The sequence below is a fragment of the Telopea speciosissima genome, chromosome 9 (assembly GCF_018873765.1).
Source record: "Telopea speciosissima isolate NSW1024214 ecotype Mountain lineage chromosome 9, Tspe_v1, whole genome shotgun sequence".
Classification (NCBI taxonomy): domain Eukaryota; kingdom Viridiplantae; phylum Streptophyta; class Magnoliopsida; order Proteales; family Proteaceae; genus Telopea; species Telopea speciosissima.
The window spans coordinates 46,022,427-46,041,317 of record NC_057924.1 but is presented as its reverse complement, the minus strand read 5'-3'; the positions used below and the strand labels follow the sequence as shown (position 1 = coordinate 46,041,317).

Sequence of the window (18,891 nt, the reverse complement as noted above, 5' to 3'; positions counted from 1 at the left end):
GTGTTAAAACATGTAATGTTTTATTTGTGGGAATTCGAATTTAAAAACCCTATGACCAAAGCACATCGTCTTAAACCAGCCGAGCAAACACACGGGTACCCATGTACAGCTATCACCATTAGATTTCTTTTGATTTTTCAATGCTTTATTTTTCCATATAAGAAACTCTACTTGTGTATAGAAAATCGTGGGATCTATTTATTAACAAAATTTTAACTTAAACCAAAACACCTTCTTGGTAAAAAATTGAGCAAATTTTTGCTACACCGAGTCCGTGTTTATTTGTTGCACGACTCTTGCATTTGCATTTAAGGTTGTATTGAGGAAATACAACGTATCAACTGCTCTCAGGTCTCAGGAGTCAGGACACTTTTTTTTTTTTTGGGTAAAGAGTGCATTTATTCAAGAGCACGGATAACACTCCTGCCGTCTACCACAAACGGAGTAGCTAGACAGGGATCAAAATTGGGCCAGACAATCCTACCCGCAATAGATTGGATCCTCCTGGCAAGGGTATCTGCTACAACATTAACAACCCTTGAAACAAACTAAAACTTACAATCATCAAAATAAGAAGCAAGGTGCAAAATATCCTCAAGAATAGGCTGGCTGATTAGAGGAGAGTCTCTATACGGGTGCAACAGGGCCGAGATCACATCTTGGCAATCACTCTCCTCCTCCAGCTTCATAGGCCCTTCCGAAATGGCTTCCAGCAGTCCTTGTCTAATAGCCAAGGCCTCTCCCACTAGGATATTCGTGAACTGAATCGGATCATAGACAGCAATCTGGCAACAGCCCCGGTGATCTCGCAACAGATAACCCACCCCACTTCGATTGCCTTCCTTGAGAAAGGACGTATCACAGTTAAGCTTTGAGTATCCCACAGGGGGGTCCACACTTGATTGATTGCCGGTTTCACAACAGTAGAGGATGCTGTGTTATCCTTGGTGGATTCTTTGTACTCAGCATAAGCTATTTCAACCACAGCTATCACTTCCTCTGGTCGCCAAGTCTTTTGCTCAAATAGTAAGTCATTGCGAGCCGTCCAGACGTACCAAAGGATGAAAGAGCAAAGCGTGGATAAATCTGCTGAAGTTCGTTTGTCAAGAGAGGTGAACGCAAACCATGTCTCCAACCATTCATAAAGCTTGAGATTTTCCTTCAACGGCACCCGGTGGGACAGTGAGCAACCAAACCAGACCTGCTTCACGAAGGGACATGTAAGAAGAATGTGGGTATTAGTTTCCACCTCTAGACCACACCTTTGGCACATCACGTCAATTGGAATCTGTCTCTGGTGCAAGGCTGTTGTCGAGGCAATACCATCTCTGCAAGCTCTCCACATAAAGCTTCTACACTTAGGAAGCGTTTCGCATTTCCAAATTAATTTCCAGATTCTAGCTGGCACCTCATCCCAAACATGAGATTTCGAGGATGATCGGACACTGCTGGCCGAATCCTGTTTGAGGTTACATAAGAGGTGATAACAACTTTTAACTGAGAAAGTCCTGCTTAGCTCCTCCCCACACATGCCCATCTGTAGCATTAAAGAAGCCCAGCTGGAGCTGGAAAATTTCCTCCTTGCCAATTGGGTGGAAGGAGGGATCCACATCCTGTACTTCCATCTGCTGTACTTCCATCCTACTTCCACGATTTTTCAGCATGCCACGTGGCTTGACAACCATTCAACGTCTAGAAATGAAACCATTCAAAAAAATTCAAAATGCTTTCAAAACCAGATGAAACTTTTGAACCAAACCCTTAACCCCTAAACAACCCAACCCGACTGGCTCAAAGATGAAAAGAGCAGCAGGAGAAGAAGGGTCTACTGGGTGAATCTCGCAACCTCCAAGGGATGAACCGATGAACCCTAACAAGGTCGTCCTATTGTCTCCGACGGAAAAGAGGACTTGAAACTTCCGGCAAACAAAATCAGAGAGGAGCTTGGAAGATTACATTTTTTTTTTTCCTTTTTTTAAAACAACGAAACTGGCGACTATGATGGGGTTCTGGGAAGCAACGAGTCTGAGCCGAGGTCTAAGAGAAGCCCTCATCGTTTGCCAAGACCTTGACAACAATGGTGGAGGTTGAAGAACACTGTACGTAATCTTCAAATTGTTAATAAAAGAGATATGAAGAGAACCCAAATAAAGTATAATGGAAACAACTGGGCAGAAACAAAACAAAAGCCTAAGAAATTTCAATAGAAAGTTGTGATCAGAAAAGATGAACAATTATCTGGATGAGGATGGAGAAAAAAACAGAGAACGAGAAGAAAATTCAACACATCAAAAAGGTAAAAAGCAGAAAAAGGAAATAACTTAGATGGTAACTCAAGGAAACAGTAAAATGAGAAGAAAGAAAGAAAACCCAGATAAGAAAATTTGAGACGAATGGGAATGCAAGCAGAGAAGCACAGAAACAGATCCAAATGAGGTGAAACCATGAAAATCTCTCAAGCCCCAACTACCCTGTTATGGCTGATGAACTAAACCCAGAATTCAAGAAACAAGAAAAAACTTGAAGGAGATTTTATTTACAGTGTTCTGTATTTTTTTTCATCATCTGCTTTGATTTTTGATTTTGTTCTTTCTTTTATCCATTTTACCCTATATGAACAGGTCTGAGGCGGTTTGCGGTAGACCCTTCTTCTTCTCCTGCTGCTGCTGCTCGTCTCATCTTTGATTTTGCATTTTTTATTCCTTTTACAATCCAACAACCCAAGTGCGAATTCGCGTTTCGTTCGGTAAGAAATAAAGACTCTAGAGCTCTAATGGACTGAAGCCTGAGAGTGGTTCAGGAATTAAACTCTTTCCAATAAGCCAGCAAGGTCATGCTGAGTTTTCCTTCTGTTTATTATCGTCGGCCAAAGATGGAGCCATTTTCCGTCTCAGTTTGGTAGCCAGATGATGGAGCGATGGAGAGGTACTGCAACATCTTGTTTGAGGGCTTTTCGTTCTAAATGAAATGGCGATGAGTGAAATGGAGATGGGTTTAGTTTTGAGTGAAAATGGTTGGCTAGAAGTGGGTTTAGTTTGAGTGAAATCTAGTTCGATTAGTGGGTTTGGTTTAGGGGTTTAAACCGTTTTAAAGAGGGTCTCTTCAGAATGTAAAATTTTTTTGATTTAATTCAATACAAGCCGTTGGATGGTAAAAAAAACATGTGGCATGCTGAGAAGTCGTGGAAGTAGGATGAAAGTACACCGATGGAAGTAGAGGATGTGGATCCGTGGAAGTAGCGCCCCACAGGACACATTTATTCTGGTGGAATATGTTGATAGCAAATTTTCAAAATTTGTTTTGGGAAATTTAGCCAAAATCATTGGAAGTTACCGTTTTAGGAATCTGTATGGATTGGTTTCGGCCAATATCGAGTCTCTGATTTTCAAAATAAAAATATGGACTCATGTTTTCTGTGCCACAGCAGGCTGCACCGAGACACATGGGCCTACCACTCAGGAGGGTAGTGTGGTCATTGTGCCCACCCCCATGTGTCTGGGCGTAGCCTACGCCCTCACACAGAAAACAGTCTCCCTAAAAATATTTATTATTATGTTTTTTTACCTTTGGTCCGTATCAATCAACCGATACGGGATCACACCATAATCGTTATCATCTTCTGCTGAAATCATTACAGATCGTATGATTTCGGCGATCCGATACCCCCAGTTAGGTACACACAATGAATCTAGGGAAAATTACATGATTAGCTATTTTTGGGTTTTTATTTACAAAACTGTCCACCCTATGTTTGAGTTAACAAAAATAGATAAAAACAAGTTAAGGTTTACAAAACTGGACAAAATAGTGTCTCTCCCTCCCACACTTACTTTTTTAGACATTTTTACCCCTACCATTACCTTCTCGCCCAAGCATCCTCCGTTCCCTGCAACCCCACCCCTATCCCAACCGCCGCCATTCTCTACTACCCCAAGTAACAGAGGAAAAAAAAAGAGAATTTTTCCTAGGGAAACTACCGAGGAAGACGAAGGATGAAGGAGAGTCACTGTTTTGTCTAGTTTTATAAAACTAAACTTGTTTTTGTCTATTTTTGTTAACTCAAACATGGGGTGAACAGTTTTGTAAATGACAACCTAAAAGTAGCTAATCATGTAATTTTCCCATGAATCTATCTGATTGAGTGAAAACAAGCTCTCTCATGCTGGTGCTTGTTGTCAACCATTGAATTGGGATCCAAAAAACACCCATAAACAAGGTTTAAAAAACGTGTAATACGTGACAGAAGCAGTCAGAGCCTATTCCGATTCGATTTGGATTAGGATCGGCTTGAATCGATCTAAAAAACAGACACCTAGAATCGGTAAATCTAGGGAATATTTCAACGATTTTGGCGTTCTTATCCAAGAATTGGCCATATCGATTCATCATAAATCAGGATTGATGATCGCCACAATTCCCGATCTGACTCACCGATTCTTGAAACCCTTACCATAACTATGGTGTCCATTAGGGTGAGGTGTTAATCGGTTTGATTTCGGTGTAATCGGTTTGGTTCAGTTCAACTAGTTTAATTAACCAGTCTCAACTTTGAAACCATAATCGAACCAGTTATTAAATGGTTTCATGTTTTCAGTTTTTAACGGTTCGGTTCGGTAAACGGTTTCTATTTGTTTTTGGCACATTTTATGTACATTTAACAGTGTTAAACAATTTATTCGGTCAAACCGTTTAGCTAAACGGTTCGGTTCAGTTCAAACCGTTTAACTAAATGGCCTCACTTTTGAAACCATCACCGAACCATTTATTAAACGGTTTCACGATTTCGGTTTAAACGGTTTGATTTGATTTCGGTAAACGGTTTCGTTTGGTTTTGACACCCTTATTTGGGTCCCTCCATTTCCATTATGTTTTCTTTATAACAAAGCTCTCGCATTGGAGATGGGATTTTAACATCAACGATGTGGGAGCCTTATTTTTTATTTAATTATTTTTTTGGGGGGGGGGGGGTGAGGGGAGGAATCCTCTGTAGTGTGGCTATCTGGCAGTGCCTTGCAAATAAGGTTCGAAAGCTCAACACGTGGAAGATGCTTCATCCAACAGTGCAAGCTCGATTGACCCGTTTTATTTTTCTTCTTGAGCTTGGCACCATTGGATATTGCGTCTTTCATGTGTCGAGCTCTCATGCCCAAACTGCAAGGCACCACAAGATGCCCAAATTACAAAGGATTTTAATCCAGGGGGAGATGGGGATCATAGAAGCATGTCTAAATCATTGTCTTGTTATATGTAATATTCAGTCTATTCTAAGTTCTTCATGTTCCAATATAATAATTAAAAAATTATTTAAAAAAAAATTAAATATGTTCGAAGCATAAGCTATATTCTCCATATCCCCATATAATCGTTTAAATTTATTTGAAAAAAATTCTACCAAAAAAATTTTATTTGAAAAAATTAAATGTGTTTGAAGCATAATGACTATTGATCAAATAAGAAAATAATGTTATAAATGGTGCATGTCATACGGTGAAATAATTCACAAAATTTGATGTCTCTTCATCCAATGAACTTCGAATTTTTCTCCTGTTTTGTTCCTTGCCCACTACAGTGGTCCAGTTCCTCTCATAGGGAGGCAAAAATGACCACCTAACCCTCTACCCATACACACTGCCCGAGGGAGGTTAAGTGGTCATTTCCACCTCCCTATGAGAGGAACTGGATCACTGTACCAGGCAAGGAATAGGAGACGATAATGATCCATGAACTTCCTATTTTTATTTTTTTTTTGGTAAAGGGAATTGTATTTGTGGCGTGAAAAACTCGGGGGGGGGGGGGAGGAGAGCACAAGGCTTGATCAGCCACAGAGAAGAGTTTGGCCACATTGTTGTACACGTCATAGACGTGGCCTTTCGAGCTAAGGAATCCGCTATTGCGTTTGATTCCCTAAAAACATGAGTGAAGCTACAACTAAAAAGAAAGAAGGTAGACAAATGACGAATGTCATCAATTATAGGCTTGGAAGACCAATGAACTCCCCATTTATCCCATGGTTAGATTAATCAAAACATTTATTAATGTGGACCATATAAAGGACCTTTTGCTATAAAATGATCTCAATCCCCAGATTCTCACTAGTCATAATAATTAAAAAAAAAAAGTAATATAAAATGAATTTCAGTACGTTTTACTAAATTTAATTAGGAAGAAAATTCTTTGGGGGGGGGGGGGAGTGTGCATCCTACGCCTAGACACAGGGGGGAAATGACTGTCCCCCCTGAAAGGCGATAATGACCGTCCTATTGATACCGCTGCATGCACTTCTATTGGCCTCCGTGCACATGCAGGGACCCGCTCCCCCACAATGAACTCTTGCCCATTTAAATAACTTTTTATTAATCTTGGTTATAATGACTTGATTATGTTAACTATGAAACAAAGATTATGTTAACTATGCTCTTAATTGAGAAACTAAGTTTCTACCCCAAAAAAAAAAAAAAAAACCTAAGAAACTAAGTGGAGAAGGTGGAATTCTATAAACACTGTAGATGTGGAAAAGTTTATATTCTCTTTATTAGTTTAATATTAGTTTTTTCTTTTTCTCACAAAAAGCACTATAAAATGAATTTTTATTTAAGCATATTATAAAATGGATGTCAATAAATTTTTTTTTCCATTTATTACCACTACCTAAAAAATTTCTTCCTCGAATGGATGAAATTAGTGCATCCATCTCCGACCAAGAGAAAGTTTAACTACTTTTTGTTTTGGTGAATGAGAAAGTTTAAGTACACTTACTCAAAATTCATGGTCGATAAACTAAGCTAAGGTAGCTGCTCCCAATATAACTAACATTCCTGCGCGTAACACTCAATTTTATACTGAAAATGCTAAATACATACATTTTCGGAGCCTCATGAGCCATATAATTTAAGGGATCGAGAGATCGCTTGTGTTGTTTCACTTATATTAGTATCTTACACGTCAAACCAATAGCAAGCAATGAAACAATATATTAAATAATAAAAAAAAAAGAGAATCAACATATTTAATAAGGAAAGAGAGGATAGAGGAGAGAGACTTTAAGTGGGACATATACATTGTCATCGAGTAATTTCTTTTCCTATAACCTAATTTGTGCCATTCCTATATTTTAAGAGGTTCCCAATACCCAAGATCTCATGTGCCATGTTTGTATGGGACAACAAACCATTATCATAATTGTTTATATATGAGGAGTAAGCAAATCCCATATTATATTATGTACTTAAAGGTTGTTTTGCTTTCTCCTCTATCAAATATAAAGAATAAAATGATATTAAAAACTACTAGGATTAAGACACTAACTTTATCGTATTATTATATAAATAACATAAAATGATTATAAAATTAATAATGTTGTTATTTCCAATAACCACTATTTTTTAAAGTTGGTGGTGCTTTAGTGTTATTTTAAGATGTTATTGGTTGTTTTCCAACATTGTAGGTTTATTAATAAAATATTTGAAAGGTTGGAAAATTGGCCCACAACCCCACACGGATAAAGATTATTACTACAAGAGTAAAAACAATAAGCAATGGTCAATGGTGTTCTTGCTACTGTCACTCCAATGTGACAAATCTTATTCAAACAACTAGCAGCATTGAAACTTTTTATAGATCTCTCTCTCTCTCTATAAATTAATAAATATGTTCTCTCTGAGCAAGTGGCATAGGCTACGCTAACACTCTCTATCTCCCTTTTCTTGACACACACACTATCTCTCTCTTTTCTCCGCCTTCTATTGATGAACTATGTCCCACATCGGTTGAATTGGCCAATTCAAATTGGACTTTCAAGGTCTTTAGATCGATTCTGATATTTCTTGCTAAATTATATATAAAGCAATTATGTTAGGCGAAGGAGATGCATTTCTGATACTGGACAAGCTCTCAAAGAATAATCTCTTTCTAATCTCTACCTTTCTTTCCTATGGCAACTAGGAATAGGCCAATCAAAATTTTCACTTGTCAAAGGCAGCTCAACTCAACTAGAAAGCTGATGTGTTCCTCGAAAGGCAGATAGGTAGAACAACGAAGTGAACGAGTTCAGGAGGGATTTGATTTTAGATTGAACTACATCATGAAGGAGGAACCGATTTAACCTAGTTCTGATAACTGACGCCATATGAAACTATGTGATACTACCGCTGAGTTAAAATGGCCCATTTTATTCAATCCATGAATTATATATATAGTTTCACTTTTTAATTAAATGACGTCAAGTGTGTTCAATTTAATTGCTTCAACCCAAATTTTCTTCTTACAAAAATAAAGCACAATAACATTCTTTCAAAATAAAGCACAAAAAATTCGATAAATATACGAATAGAAGAAGACGATGAAAAGAAGGGGAACAAATAAATACAAAAGCACATAAGAATCTATAAATTCATGGAAAGTTTTCCTTCCCCACGGGTGAAGGGTTCACCCACAAATCTATAGTCATTATTGCTCCCCATGTAACTATAAAATAAAATAAAAACTTACTCCCCCTGTATGTTGGAGGATTAAAATGGTCTTCAGTATTGAAGATGTGGGTTAGGTAACTTGCTTAAGCCTACACAGGTATTACAATTTGCACACTGCCAAAATATTGATACAACATGGGTAGGTGGGCAATGAATATTGACAATGTGGCCCTCTACAATATTTGGTTTGACTCAAATATTGTGGACATGTTACTTACAGTGTTGTCTTGTTATATATCATTTTTCAGTCCATTCTAATTTTTATGTCTAAATATAATAATTTAAAATTTATTTGAAAAAAATTTAATATGTTCAAAGTATAAGCTAAATTCTCTATGTCTTAATATAATATTTTAAAAATTATTTGAAAAATTCAATATGATTGAAATGAACCACAAAATTTAATATATATCTTGATCCAATGAACTCTCTCCATCTATACATTGGTTAGAATGATCAAACTATTTATTCATGTAGATGAGTGAAACTAAAAAGGAAAATGCCTATACATTTGGTGATACATGCTTGAATTTGGCCCTCCAAAATTCAATAAGTGGTCAATCCATACTATATATATACTCATACAGTTGGATTGTCAACCTGGCCACATGACAAAAGTAAGTGGACCACAGAGGAAGGGTTTCTTAGGTGGAAAATGTATAAGGGACCTTTTGCTATGAAATGATTTCAATCCCTAGCTTCTCATAAGTCACAACAAGAAAACAAAAATACAATAATTTTTTTTTAGAAAAAGGAACGCTAACCGGTGTTGTGTATGGGTGTATACCTGCGCCCAAACACAGCCTGGCGCGAAAGACCACCAACCCCTAGAAAGGTGGAAAGTTCTAGGGATGCAGCGGTCTTTTTGTACTAGCTGTCTAGGCGTAGGTACACGCCCACACACAACACCGGTTAGCGTTCTTTCTTCTTCTTTTTTTATTTAGGTATATAGTAAAATGGATTCCCATTTATTGCCACTGCCAAATGTTCTTCCATGCATGGCTGATATTAGTGCAATAGTATCAGACTAAATGAAAGTTTATATACATGACTACACCCTATTCAAAATTCATGATTGCCAAACCCAGCCAAGTTAGCTGCCCCAGTATGACTACCACTTCTTGGTGTAGCACTCTCAATTTTATATCGAAAATAGTTAGTTTTATAGATTTTCTAAGTTTCATGAGTTATATTACTCAATCAAAAAAAATTGGAATGATAAAAATATTTGCCATCCCTCTATTTTATGAGGTTTCCAATGGTGAGGATCTCATGTAACATTTTTGTATGGGGCTGTAAGGCACCCTCATAATAGTTTATATGGGGTAAGCAACAACAAGAACAACATCCAAGCCTTATCCCAACTGAATGGGGTCGGCTACATTGATCCTATAAGAAAAAATAGGTAAAAAGAAGTAAAAATGAGGGGGGGGGGGGGAGAAGGGGGGAGAAACAACATCAACACAAATCTTTAGGGCATCAACCCTTTTTAATTACGTACCGCTACTTAACTGCCCAACATTTTGCACTAGGTCTCAAAAAGGGTGTAAGCAAATCCCATTTTATATTATGTGTTTAGGTTGTTTAGTTTTATCCTTTGCCAATTATATATATATATATAAAGAATAAAAAAATCTTCAAACATTACTAGGATTATGACATTAACTTTATTATATTCTTACGGAAATAGCAAAAAAATATTATAAATAAAAATAATATTATTATTTTCAATAACCATTACTTTTAAAAGTTGGTGGTGCTTTATTGTTATTTTAAGATTATATAATATTTTTCAATCATTGTATATTTATTTATAAAATATTACAAAGGTTGAAAATTGGCCCACAATGACAAAGATTGCTATAGTTACTACAAGAGTAAGAGAGTAAACTAGGGAAAATATTGTTGTAACCAAGGTTGGTTACAACAAGTTTGTAACCTTGCATTTTTGTCCCTTGTGTTTTTTCCAAAAGTTATGTAATGTAAGGGTAGTCCTCTCATTTCATTGCATTAAATAACTTTCAAATTTTGAAAAACCATTTTTTACCCTTGCATTAAAAATTCATTAAATAACTTTTGGGAAAAAGAGAAGGGGCAAAAGAATTAAGGTTACAACTTTTTAGTTCACCTAAGGAGAAGACTCATAACGTCTAGAGGAAACGTAGGTCTTGGTGTAGGGAGAACTTTGGGTTGAATGATTCTGGCAGAGGAACCCAAAAAACAACAGCTTGAGCGACTTGGACGTACATAGTGGTGTGAGGATTCAATGGGATCGATGAAGAAGAAGGGAGGGAGGTGTTCGTTTTATAGGGTCTTTAGGGTGCAATGGTATAACAGAGACACGGGCTTGCATAGGGGATGCGATGGTTCAACACACAGAAACATTGTGTTATTTAAGATAGATAAGGTGTTGGTGTGGAAGGGGAGAGAGAGTGGCAATGAGAGAAATAGTGATAATAATTTTTCTAATGTAGGAAGGGCAATTTAGTCTAGTGAAAAGGTTTACGCAAGAAAAAGAAGTTTGTACTTTTAAGAGTAGTTGAGGGATGTGTTTGTTTGATAGAGGTCTTTAGGGTGTGATGGTATAACAGAGACACGGGCTTGCATAGGGGATGCGATGGTTCAACACAGAGAAACGTTGTGTTGTTTAAGATGGACAGGGTATTGGTGTGGAAGGGGAGAGAGAGTGGCGTTGATAGAGAAATGGTGATAGTAATTTTTTTTTATGTAGGAAGGACATTTTAATCTAGTGAAAATGTATACGAAAAAAAAGAAGTTTGTACTTTTAAGAGTAGTTATGATTATCTATATATATATATATATATATATATATATATATATATATATATATATATATATATATATATATATATATATATATATATAGATAGAGAGAGAGAGAGAGAGAGAGAGAGAGAAGATTAAGCCCATTTCTTTAACAGGAGATATTAATCACAATTGTTTTCTCTATACATTGGTTTTGTTTATATCCAATTGTGCTCAACATTGAAGAGTCCTACTGTGGAGAGAGAGAAGATTAAGCCCATTTCTTTAACAGGAGATAATCACAATTGTTTTTTCTATACATTGGTTTTGTTTATATCCACTTGTGCTCAACATTGAAGAGTCTTAATGTGGCCCAGTAAGCAAGTGCAATAACTACTAAAGGGGTATGCGAGGCTATTTTATTATGGAGGCTGATTCACAAGAACTCATTTTCACCATAGGAGCATCTGCAATTCTAAGGAGAGTAACCAGTGGCATGACTCAGTCCCATCGAATCATTAAGTTTCTTCATGTGTTTTTAGGTTCATGGTGTTGTATATATAAAGTGCTTGAGTTTACCGTCATCAACCTCATGTTGTTTACGATTTAGATAAGTATTCTATTCCCCTTGTTACATGCGTTAAAATGTGTATGTCTTGAATGAATATTTTGAACATAAAAAAACCTTGATTTTATAGTCATTAGACATTTAGACATGTACTTGTTGTAACTCATCTCTCGACTTCGTTTGCCGTTTCAAAATGAACTGGTATTTATTTAAGAAATGAAGGTCCCCAATTGGCCAATAACATGGCAAACTTCTCCCCCTCTGTTTTTTTTTTTTTTTGTAATGATCTTATGTGAAAAAAAAAAAGGACTTAAGAGTAAGGGCCCAAAGGTGTTCGATTTGGTAATAATTTCTAGGGAGAATGTTCTCTGTGCCACAGCGCCCACTACGTCCAGACACATGGGCCTGCCACTCAAGGAGGGCAGGGTGGTCATTGCGCCCACCCCCATGTGCCTGGGCCCAACCTGTGCTGCGGCCCAGAGAACAGCGCCCCTAATTTTTAAGTCCAAACCTTGTTGCTCAAGCTCTATTTTTATTAATTCAATGTCTCTAGGATCCAACCCTCCCAAGTGTTTGGGCTTTTGGAAGTTTGCCTATTTTTTAGATATTGCTTATTGGATTCTCCCTCCATGCCCCACCAAAAACCTCTAATTAGCTCATTAATCCCATAACAATTTGTCTTGGGAATAGCCATGTAGACATGTTCTACATTGGGATGACGGATGGACCTTTAGCCATGCGCCACACGATGCACACAGCAACGCTCCAGTTACAGCAGCAGATAAAAATTCATGACGGATTGCAATTCTACAGTCAACCATATGCATTGCAACTGTATAACTCGAACAAAGCGGTATTTACAATTTCGCTCTCTTTGAATTCCATTATTCTGGGGTTTGCGTTCACTATTTTTATTGGCAAAATTACCATATAACCCAAAAATGGGTTTCAATTTACCAAATTAGTGATCCATTTTTATTTCCATTTAACCAAATCACCCAAAATAAAAATGTTTATTACTGAAATACCCTAAATAGGGCCCCTTCTATAACAGACCTTCACCCTCGTAGTTTTTGACATTTTTGCCCCCGACCATCGCAACAAAAAAATGTTTAAAAAAGCAGTAAATTGTGTGCACCACACCCGTGTTACAATTCTCCCTTTCTTTGTTGAACTTCTTATCGTCGTCTTCCACACTTGTGCTCACATGATTAACACCACCTTTAGACATTTTTATCACGACATTTGAGGGATTTGAGTAATATGTTTTTGGGAAAAAAGACCGATGCTTGGTCACGTGGCCGCTGCGCACAAAATTACCACCCCACCACCATGAACTTAAAAAAAAAACTCATCCATGTTGATGCGCATGCGCGCGCTCTTATTGGCTCCTATGCTAGTGCAGGGGCCACACAACCAGGAAGCAGTCTCTTGCCCTTTTAGTTTGTTTTGTGTAATTTAGTTAAAGACAAAAGTTTTCATGCACGACCTCATTAAATGCAGTTAGATTGGCATAAATGTCAATCTGAAATGACATAAAAGAACCTGTACCCATTTTTTAATGGAGTTGATGGGAGAATCTCCCATGTAAGAATACCTTCCCCTTAGTTAAATGAAAGATTGAGTGAGTAATTTGATAGATCGAAACCCATTTTTGTGTAATATGATAATCCCCTTTCTTTGTTGAACTTGTTATCATCGTCTTCCACACCTGTGCTCACATGATTAACACCACCTTTAGACATTTTTATCACGACGTTTAGGGCATTTGAGTAATAAATATTTGGGAAAAAAGAACACCACCTGGTCATGTGGCCCCTGCACACATAATTACCATCCCACCCCCATGAAATCGAAAAACCCATCCATGTTGATGTGCATTCGTACGCTCTCAGTGGCCCCGGTGTTGGTGTAGGGTCCACGTGACCAGGCATCAATCTCTCATCCTTTTTTTATTTTGTATAATTTAGTTAAATAAAAGATTGAGTGAGTAATTTGATAGATCGAAACCCATTTTTGTGTAATTTGATAATACCGCCCTTTTGGGATATGAGATGGCTCAAAGAAAGAGAATGAGATTCTTCTAAAATGAAAATTGTTGTAATTAAAGCAAACATAGTTTTAAAATACCACTTTCAAAAAAGGTTTTGGTTGTTTTGTCTCCCACAAAGTTTGAACTCATGACCACCTCGATGTTGCTTCTACTAAAGCAAATGAGTGGAAAATCTATAGGCCCACATTGTTTTTATGGAAGAGAGTGGAGTGAGACTTGTATTGTATAATGGGAACTACATGGTAGGGTTCCATGAAAGGAAGGCTCACTATACTCTTTTGTCTCTGGGGGTTCGGGGTTTATTTTCACACACGAGCCAAGCTGAACTAGGTTGGGTTGGGCTGTGGAAGGGAGGCCTTAGTGGATGAGGTGTCTTTTTGCTTATTATCAGACTTGTTTTCAAGAAATTCCTTCACCAATGCCAGATAAGGTCGATTGTCTTTTTCCTGATGTTGGCTATTGGATATTGAACGTCAACTAGAGTGGGTTCTAGGTCGGGTTTGTCAGGAACATTACCAACATGCAATACACTTTGTGTAATGTTGAACAAGGTTTTACTAGCGTCGATGAGCGTTGTCCAATGTGTCATCAACATCAATGATCTGGCATTGCAATCCGTTTAGAATGCATTGGACGATGGCAATAACTAGTTTTCTATATCTTCTCTCTTAGAGAGACACATCTTTTGGGCCTTCTTGGACAAGTGTTTCCAAGGGACATCTTTTCTCTATAAATAGAGGATGTCTTTGACACTTTAGAGGATTATTCTAATTGTTCTACATTCTCTCTCTTTCTCACATACTCTCTCGAACTCTCTTTCTATTTTGCATCCAGCTTTTACTATTAGAGGGGCTTGTTGGGGCTATTTCATCTTTGAGGTTGTTTTGCATTATTCAGACTACATCTTAAGGGGCATCTACAATCTTAAGAAAAGTGATCGATGGCACGACTAAGCCCCACCATATCTCCTAACATCTTCAAATTTCCCTAAAAAACCTTAAAGGTATAATTTGGTAGGGTAGGGTATGGTAATGGCTTACTTGTATCTTCATAGTCCGAATAGAACATTTACCCCTACCCTTATCCCAGAAATATCATTATATGGGGTTTTTTCCCCCTTTGTTGTGGGCCCTGTGTAAGGAATGGGCTTAAGGTGGGAAGGAATCGGCTGAATATCATGTATCCATTATTCAATTATTTAGACTAAGAAACAGGTAAATGGTGGGGATAAACCCTTAACCCTGCCCATTTAGCCTAAACAAAATACTCTCCCTCAAATGAGGGATGGTTAAGGATAATAAATGTATAAGATGGGTAACATTTCTAGCCCTTGTATGGGACTATATTTGTGACAAGTATACTCATAAGTTGAGCTTGCAAAATGACTAATTTTACTCCTAAGTTGACTAGTACCAATGGCATTATCTTCCATGTGACAATTCAGTTGGGGCCCAAAATTTACTTATAGGTAGGGCCTCTTCTCTGCTTATTTGCAAAGTTTGAGCCTACTCAGACTTTTCTAGATGCCCCCATATGATTGAATTAGGGATTCCAATTTGATGACAGATCACTCATACATGGTGGGACTCTTCTCATCTAATGGTTGGTTTTTCTTGGTTCACATGTCACATGGCAAAAATGGATGCTTGGAATTGTACCCACATGTGTAACCAAGATAGTATCCTTTTGACAAATTTCTTTCTACATGTAATAGTAGGCCCAATGGTAAGGTGGCTTCATTGCAACCTAGTGGTAGTGGGTTCGAGTCTGGAAATAGCATCTCTGTGAAGTGGGGATAAGACTCCATACATATTATGACCCTCCCTAGACCCTGCAGTGACGGGAGCTTTGTGCATTGATATGCATATAGGAGGTTTTACATCAAATAGCTTCAGTACCTCCGACTAGTCAGGGTGTTCTGCTAGTCCAACTGGCTCAAGAACTCACTCAACAGTTATCTCCTCTACATCAACTCTCTCATAAGGGAGGGACCAATATGTGTCATACTGATTTATCTGATTGCAAGTATCCACAGGTGACCAAACTATCTAATGGTTGGGTTGACCAAATCAACACTTTAGATGGTGCATATACATCTGCATTATCTAAATAGGAGAATCAAATATTTATGGGTATTTATAAGGAGGGGCAATATTTTCCATAAGGGTACTTTGGAGAATGCCTTCGGGTCCTCATCGTCCTCCACTCTAGAGTGGGTATCGATTAAAAAGGAACAGAAAGAGAACACCATCCAGTCACACAGCACACCTCGTCCCTGTGCCGTGACATAGAGGCGTGTCAAAATAATTGCCACATCCCTCTCGAACTCTAGAAATGACCAGGGGTACGACAATCATTTCACACCCCTGTGTCAGGGCACAGGAGCGGGCATATTTGGTGCGATCGAAGCGTTCTTTCTCCAAAAAAATAAAAAGGGAAAATTTCATGGACACCCCCTAAAAGTATCCAATATATCCGAAACTTACCATATTTCGTCAAAAAGGCACAGAGTACCCTTATTTTATGAAGAAATATGAACTTAGTCCACTCCGTCAGGCTCTTTGCGTTAAGTTGCTGTTAGTTTTCTCATAATGGCCAAATTACCTATAGAAGGGTTAAATGTACCATAATACCCTTAAGGGTAAAACCCTCTCTGTTCTAAAGAGCTTAGACCGGCGTTGAAGGATCTCGTTTGGACCTCCCCGGATGATAATCCAACGCCTGCTTAGAAGAAGAAAAAAAAAATAGATTTTTCTGGGGGCCAAAATCATTCGTTTACAGATTCAGATCTTCTCGAGCTTCTTGGCCTTGAACTCGACATCATCCTCGAGGAGCTTCAGCCAAGAACCCGTAAACAAAAAAACTCATTCTCAAATCCCTCTTGCTGTTTATCGATCTCTCGATCTAGGGTTAGGATTTGTTTTTTTTTTTTCAGATTTCTATAGAACCTTCGTCTGCAACTAAGGGCCAATATCCACTTTCCGCTATTGTTATTGCTACTGCAACTTCAGATGTTGTTGCTGCCATTAGAGCTCTATTGGAGTTTCTAAGGATAAAAACTTGCTACAGATGGATTGGTCAGAGAACAACTACAACTATTCAGCCATTAAAGCTCTGTTGGAAGGATTGAAGCTTGCTACACATGGATTGGTAAAAAAATGACTGCAACTTTTCCGCCATTAAAGCTCTGTTGAAGATCGACGGAAGGCAAAGGGGTTTTAAAAAAAGCGAAAGAAAAAAAAAGATATTTGAGAATTCTAATTGAAAATTTTAACTAAGAACTGGGGTCCGACCTGCTTCAATCTCGCAGATTTATCATTCTAAATAAACACTAAAACAGTCTTTGATTGCTCGATTCCCACCTTCTCTGCAACTATTAAGCCCAAAAATGGGAAAATTCCCAATTCTTTTTCCTTTTCTTTTTTTTTTTCTTCTGTTCTTCTCTTCCTAAAAATTCTAAAATCAAACAAGAAACCAATCTGCCTTGAGCAGAGAGTGAAATAGGGTTTAAGAATCTAACCTATTTCCCTAAGGTGGCTATAGCTCGAAAGAGTTCTAGACCTGGAAGTTGCACGCTATAGCTGCTGCTCGAAGGAATTCTGGAACTGGAAGAAGCTGCGCCGATGCTACCCTGGCCCTTGCACCGGCCGCTGCTCTTTGGAATCTGGCAGCAGGCAAGCCTAAGCGCTGCCACCGCTTGTAGAGTGGGAATTTGGGAGGAGTAAAAGGGTGAGAAGAAAATGTGAAATGAGGAAGAAGAATGCTAGGGTAAAAAAAACCCCTTCTGCGAATGTTGAAAATGAAGAACCCTGAACGCTCTTCGTGCCAACCCATAGTGGAGATGAAAACGCCAGAGATGAAATCGCCGGAGATGAAAATGCCCACGGTGGTTGTTCTTCTCCAACGGGAAGAATCTGATCTTGCCCTAGTAATTTTTCCAAGAGGGTAAAATCATCATTTTATCTTTGGGGGTCACCCTGCTTAACGTCAGGGGGAAGTTTGCCATTTTAACGAAATATGGTAAGTTTCTGATATATTAAATACTTTTAGGGGGTGTCCGCGAAATTTTCCCAAATAAAAATAAAAAGAAAAATCGTGAAAAGGATTCTTGTGTTGCCACTGAAGGAGGAGGTGTTTGTCAAACATGCATTGGTCCCGGACACTTTCCTCTTGAAGTCCCACTAATCTGTACATTTAACTGAAATTCCATCTCTCGAACCTCACCCTCTAGTGGAAATCCACGATTAGGAAGATCTCTTAAAGCTAACAACTGATTATTTAAAAATTAAAAGAAAACGATTGCTTAATCTTGTAATAACCTGAAAATTCTCGAAACAAGAAAAGTCTTGACCGGTGCCCGGTGGTGTCACTTTAATACTCGTTCACTCTTCTCTTCCTATATATATAAGCTTCGTCTCCTTTCACTCAACAGCTTCGTAGTAGAAATGCTCACAGCAATTGTCATTGCAAAGTTCAGTACTTCAGTTCCTTCAATGGCAGGTCGAATTGGGAGATTCTGTAAGGACGAGGGCCTCACCTATGCTTATCTTCTTCTCTACATCGCCCTCTCTAGCGGTCAAATCTTCTTCAACAAGGTCAGATCGATCTTTACCTTTTTATTTAGTCACAGTTGGTTTGTAATTTCAGTTCGGCTACGTTTCTCTGATTCTGACATGTATATGAAGTCATAAGTAACCACATTCAGTCTCTGCTCTTTGGTTTCTTTCAGTATGTCGTGGTTATAATTCCTGCAAATGTTGTAGCTTAGGTTCTTTATCTATTCTTTTTTGTATCTTACTTGACTAGGTTTGGCTTCTAATGGAAACATGATCAGGCAATTTCTTGTTGCGCTGTGGTTAATGGTGATCAGTTGATTTCGAGAAAATTAGGTTTGGTTTTCATAATTTAGCGTTTGGTTTATGTTATAACACTTCAATTTAAGAATGTAAACCAAGAGTCTGCGTCCTGTCAGGATCACTGACTGAAGTTAGAATTAGTGGCTCTGAAATTATGCCAAGTTAATACAGAGATTATAA

At 38.0% G+C, this 18,891-nt stretch overlaps 1 protein-coding gene across 2 annotated transcripts in view; it reads left to right on the top strand.

Moving 5' to 3' along the window:
* Positions 1-18,247: 18,247 nt before the first annotated feature.
* LOC122639432 (probable sugar phosphate/phosphate translocator At3g14410) overlaps positions 18,248-18,891 on the top strand; it is a 30,592-nt gene continuing 29,948 nt past the window's right edge. Inside the window, exon 1 of one of the 2 annotated variants that reach the window (XM_043832288.1) lies at positions 18,248-18,450. In XM_043832288.1, coding sequence (XP_043688223.1) covers positions 18,301-18,450 — 150 coding nt within the window. In that variant the 5' untranslated portion in view covers positions 18,248-18,300. The remainder of the gene's footprint in view (positions 18,451-18,891) is intronic. The other variant, XM_043832289.1, reaches the window with a different exon arrangement.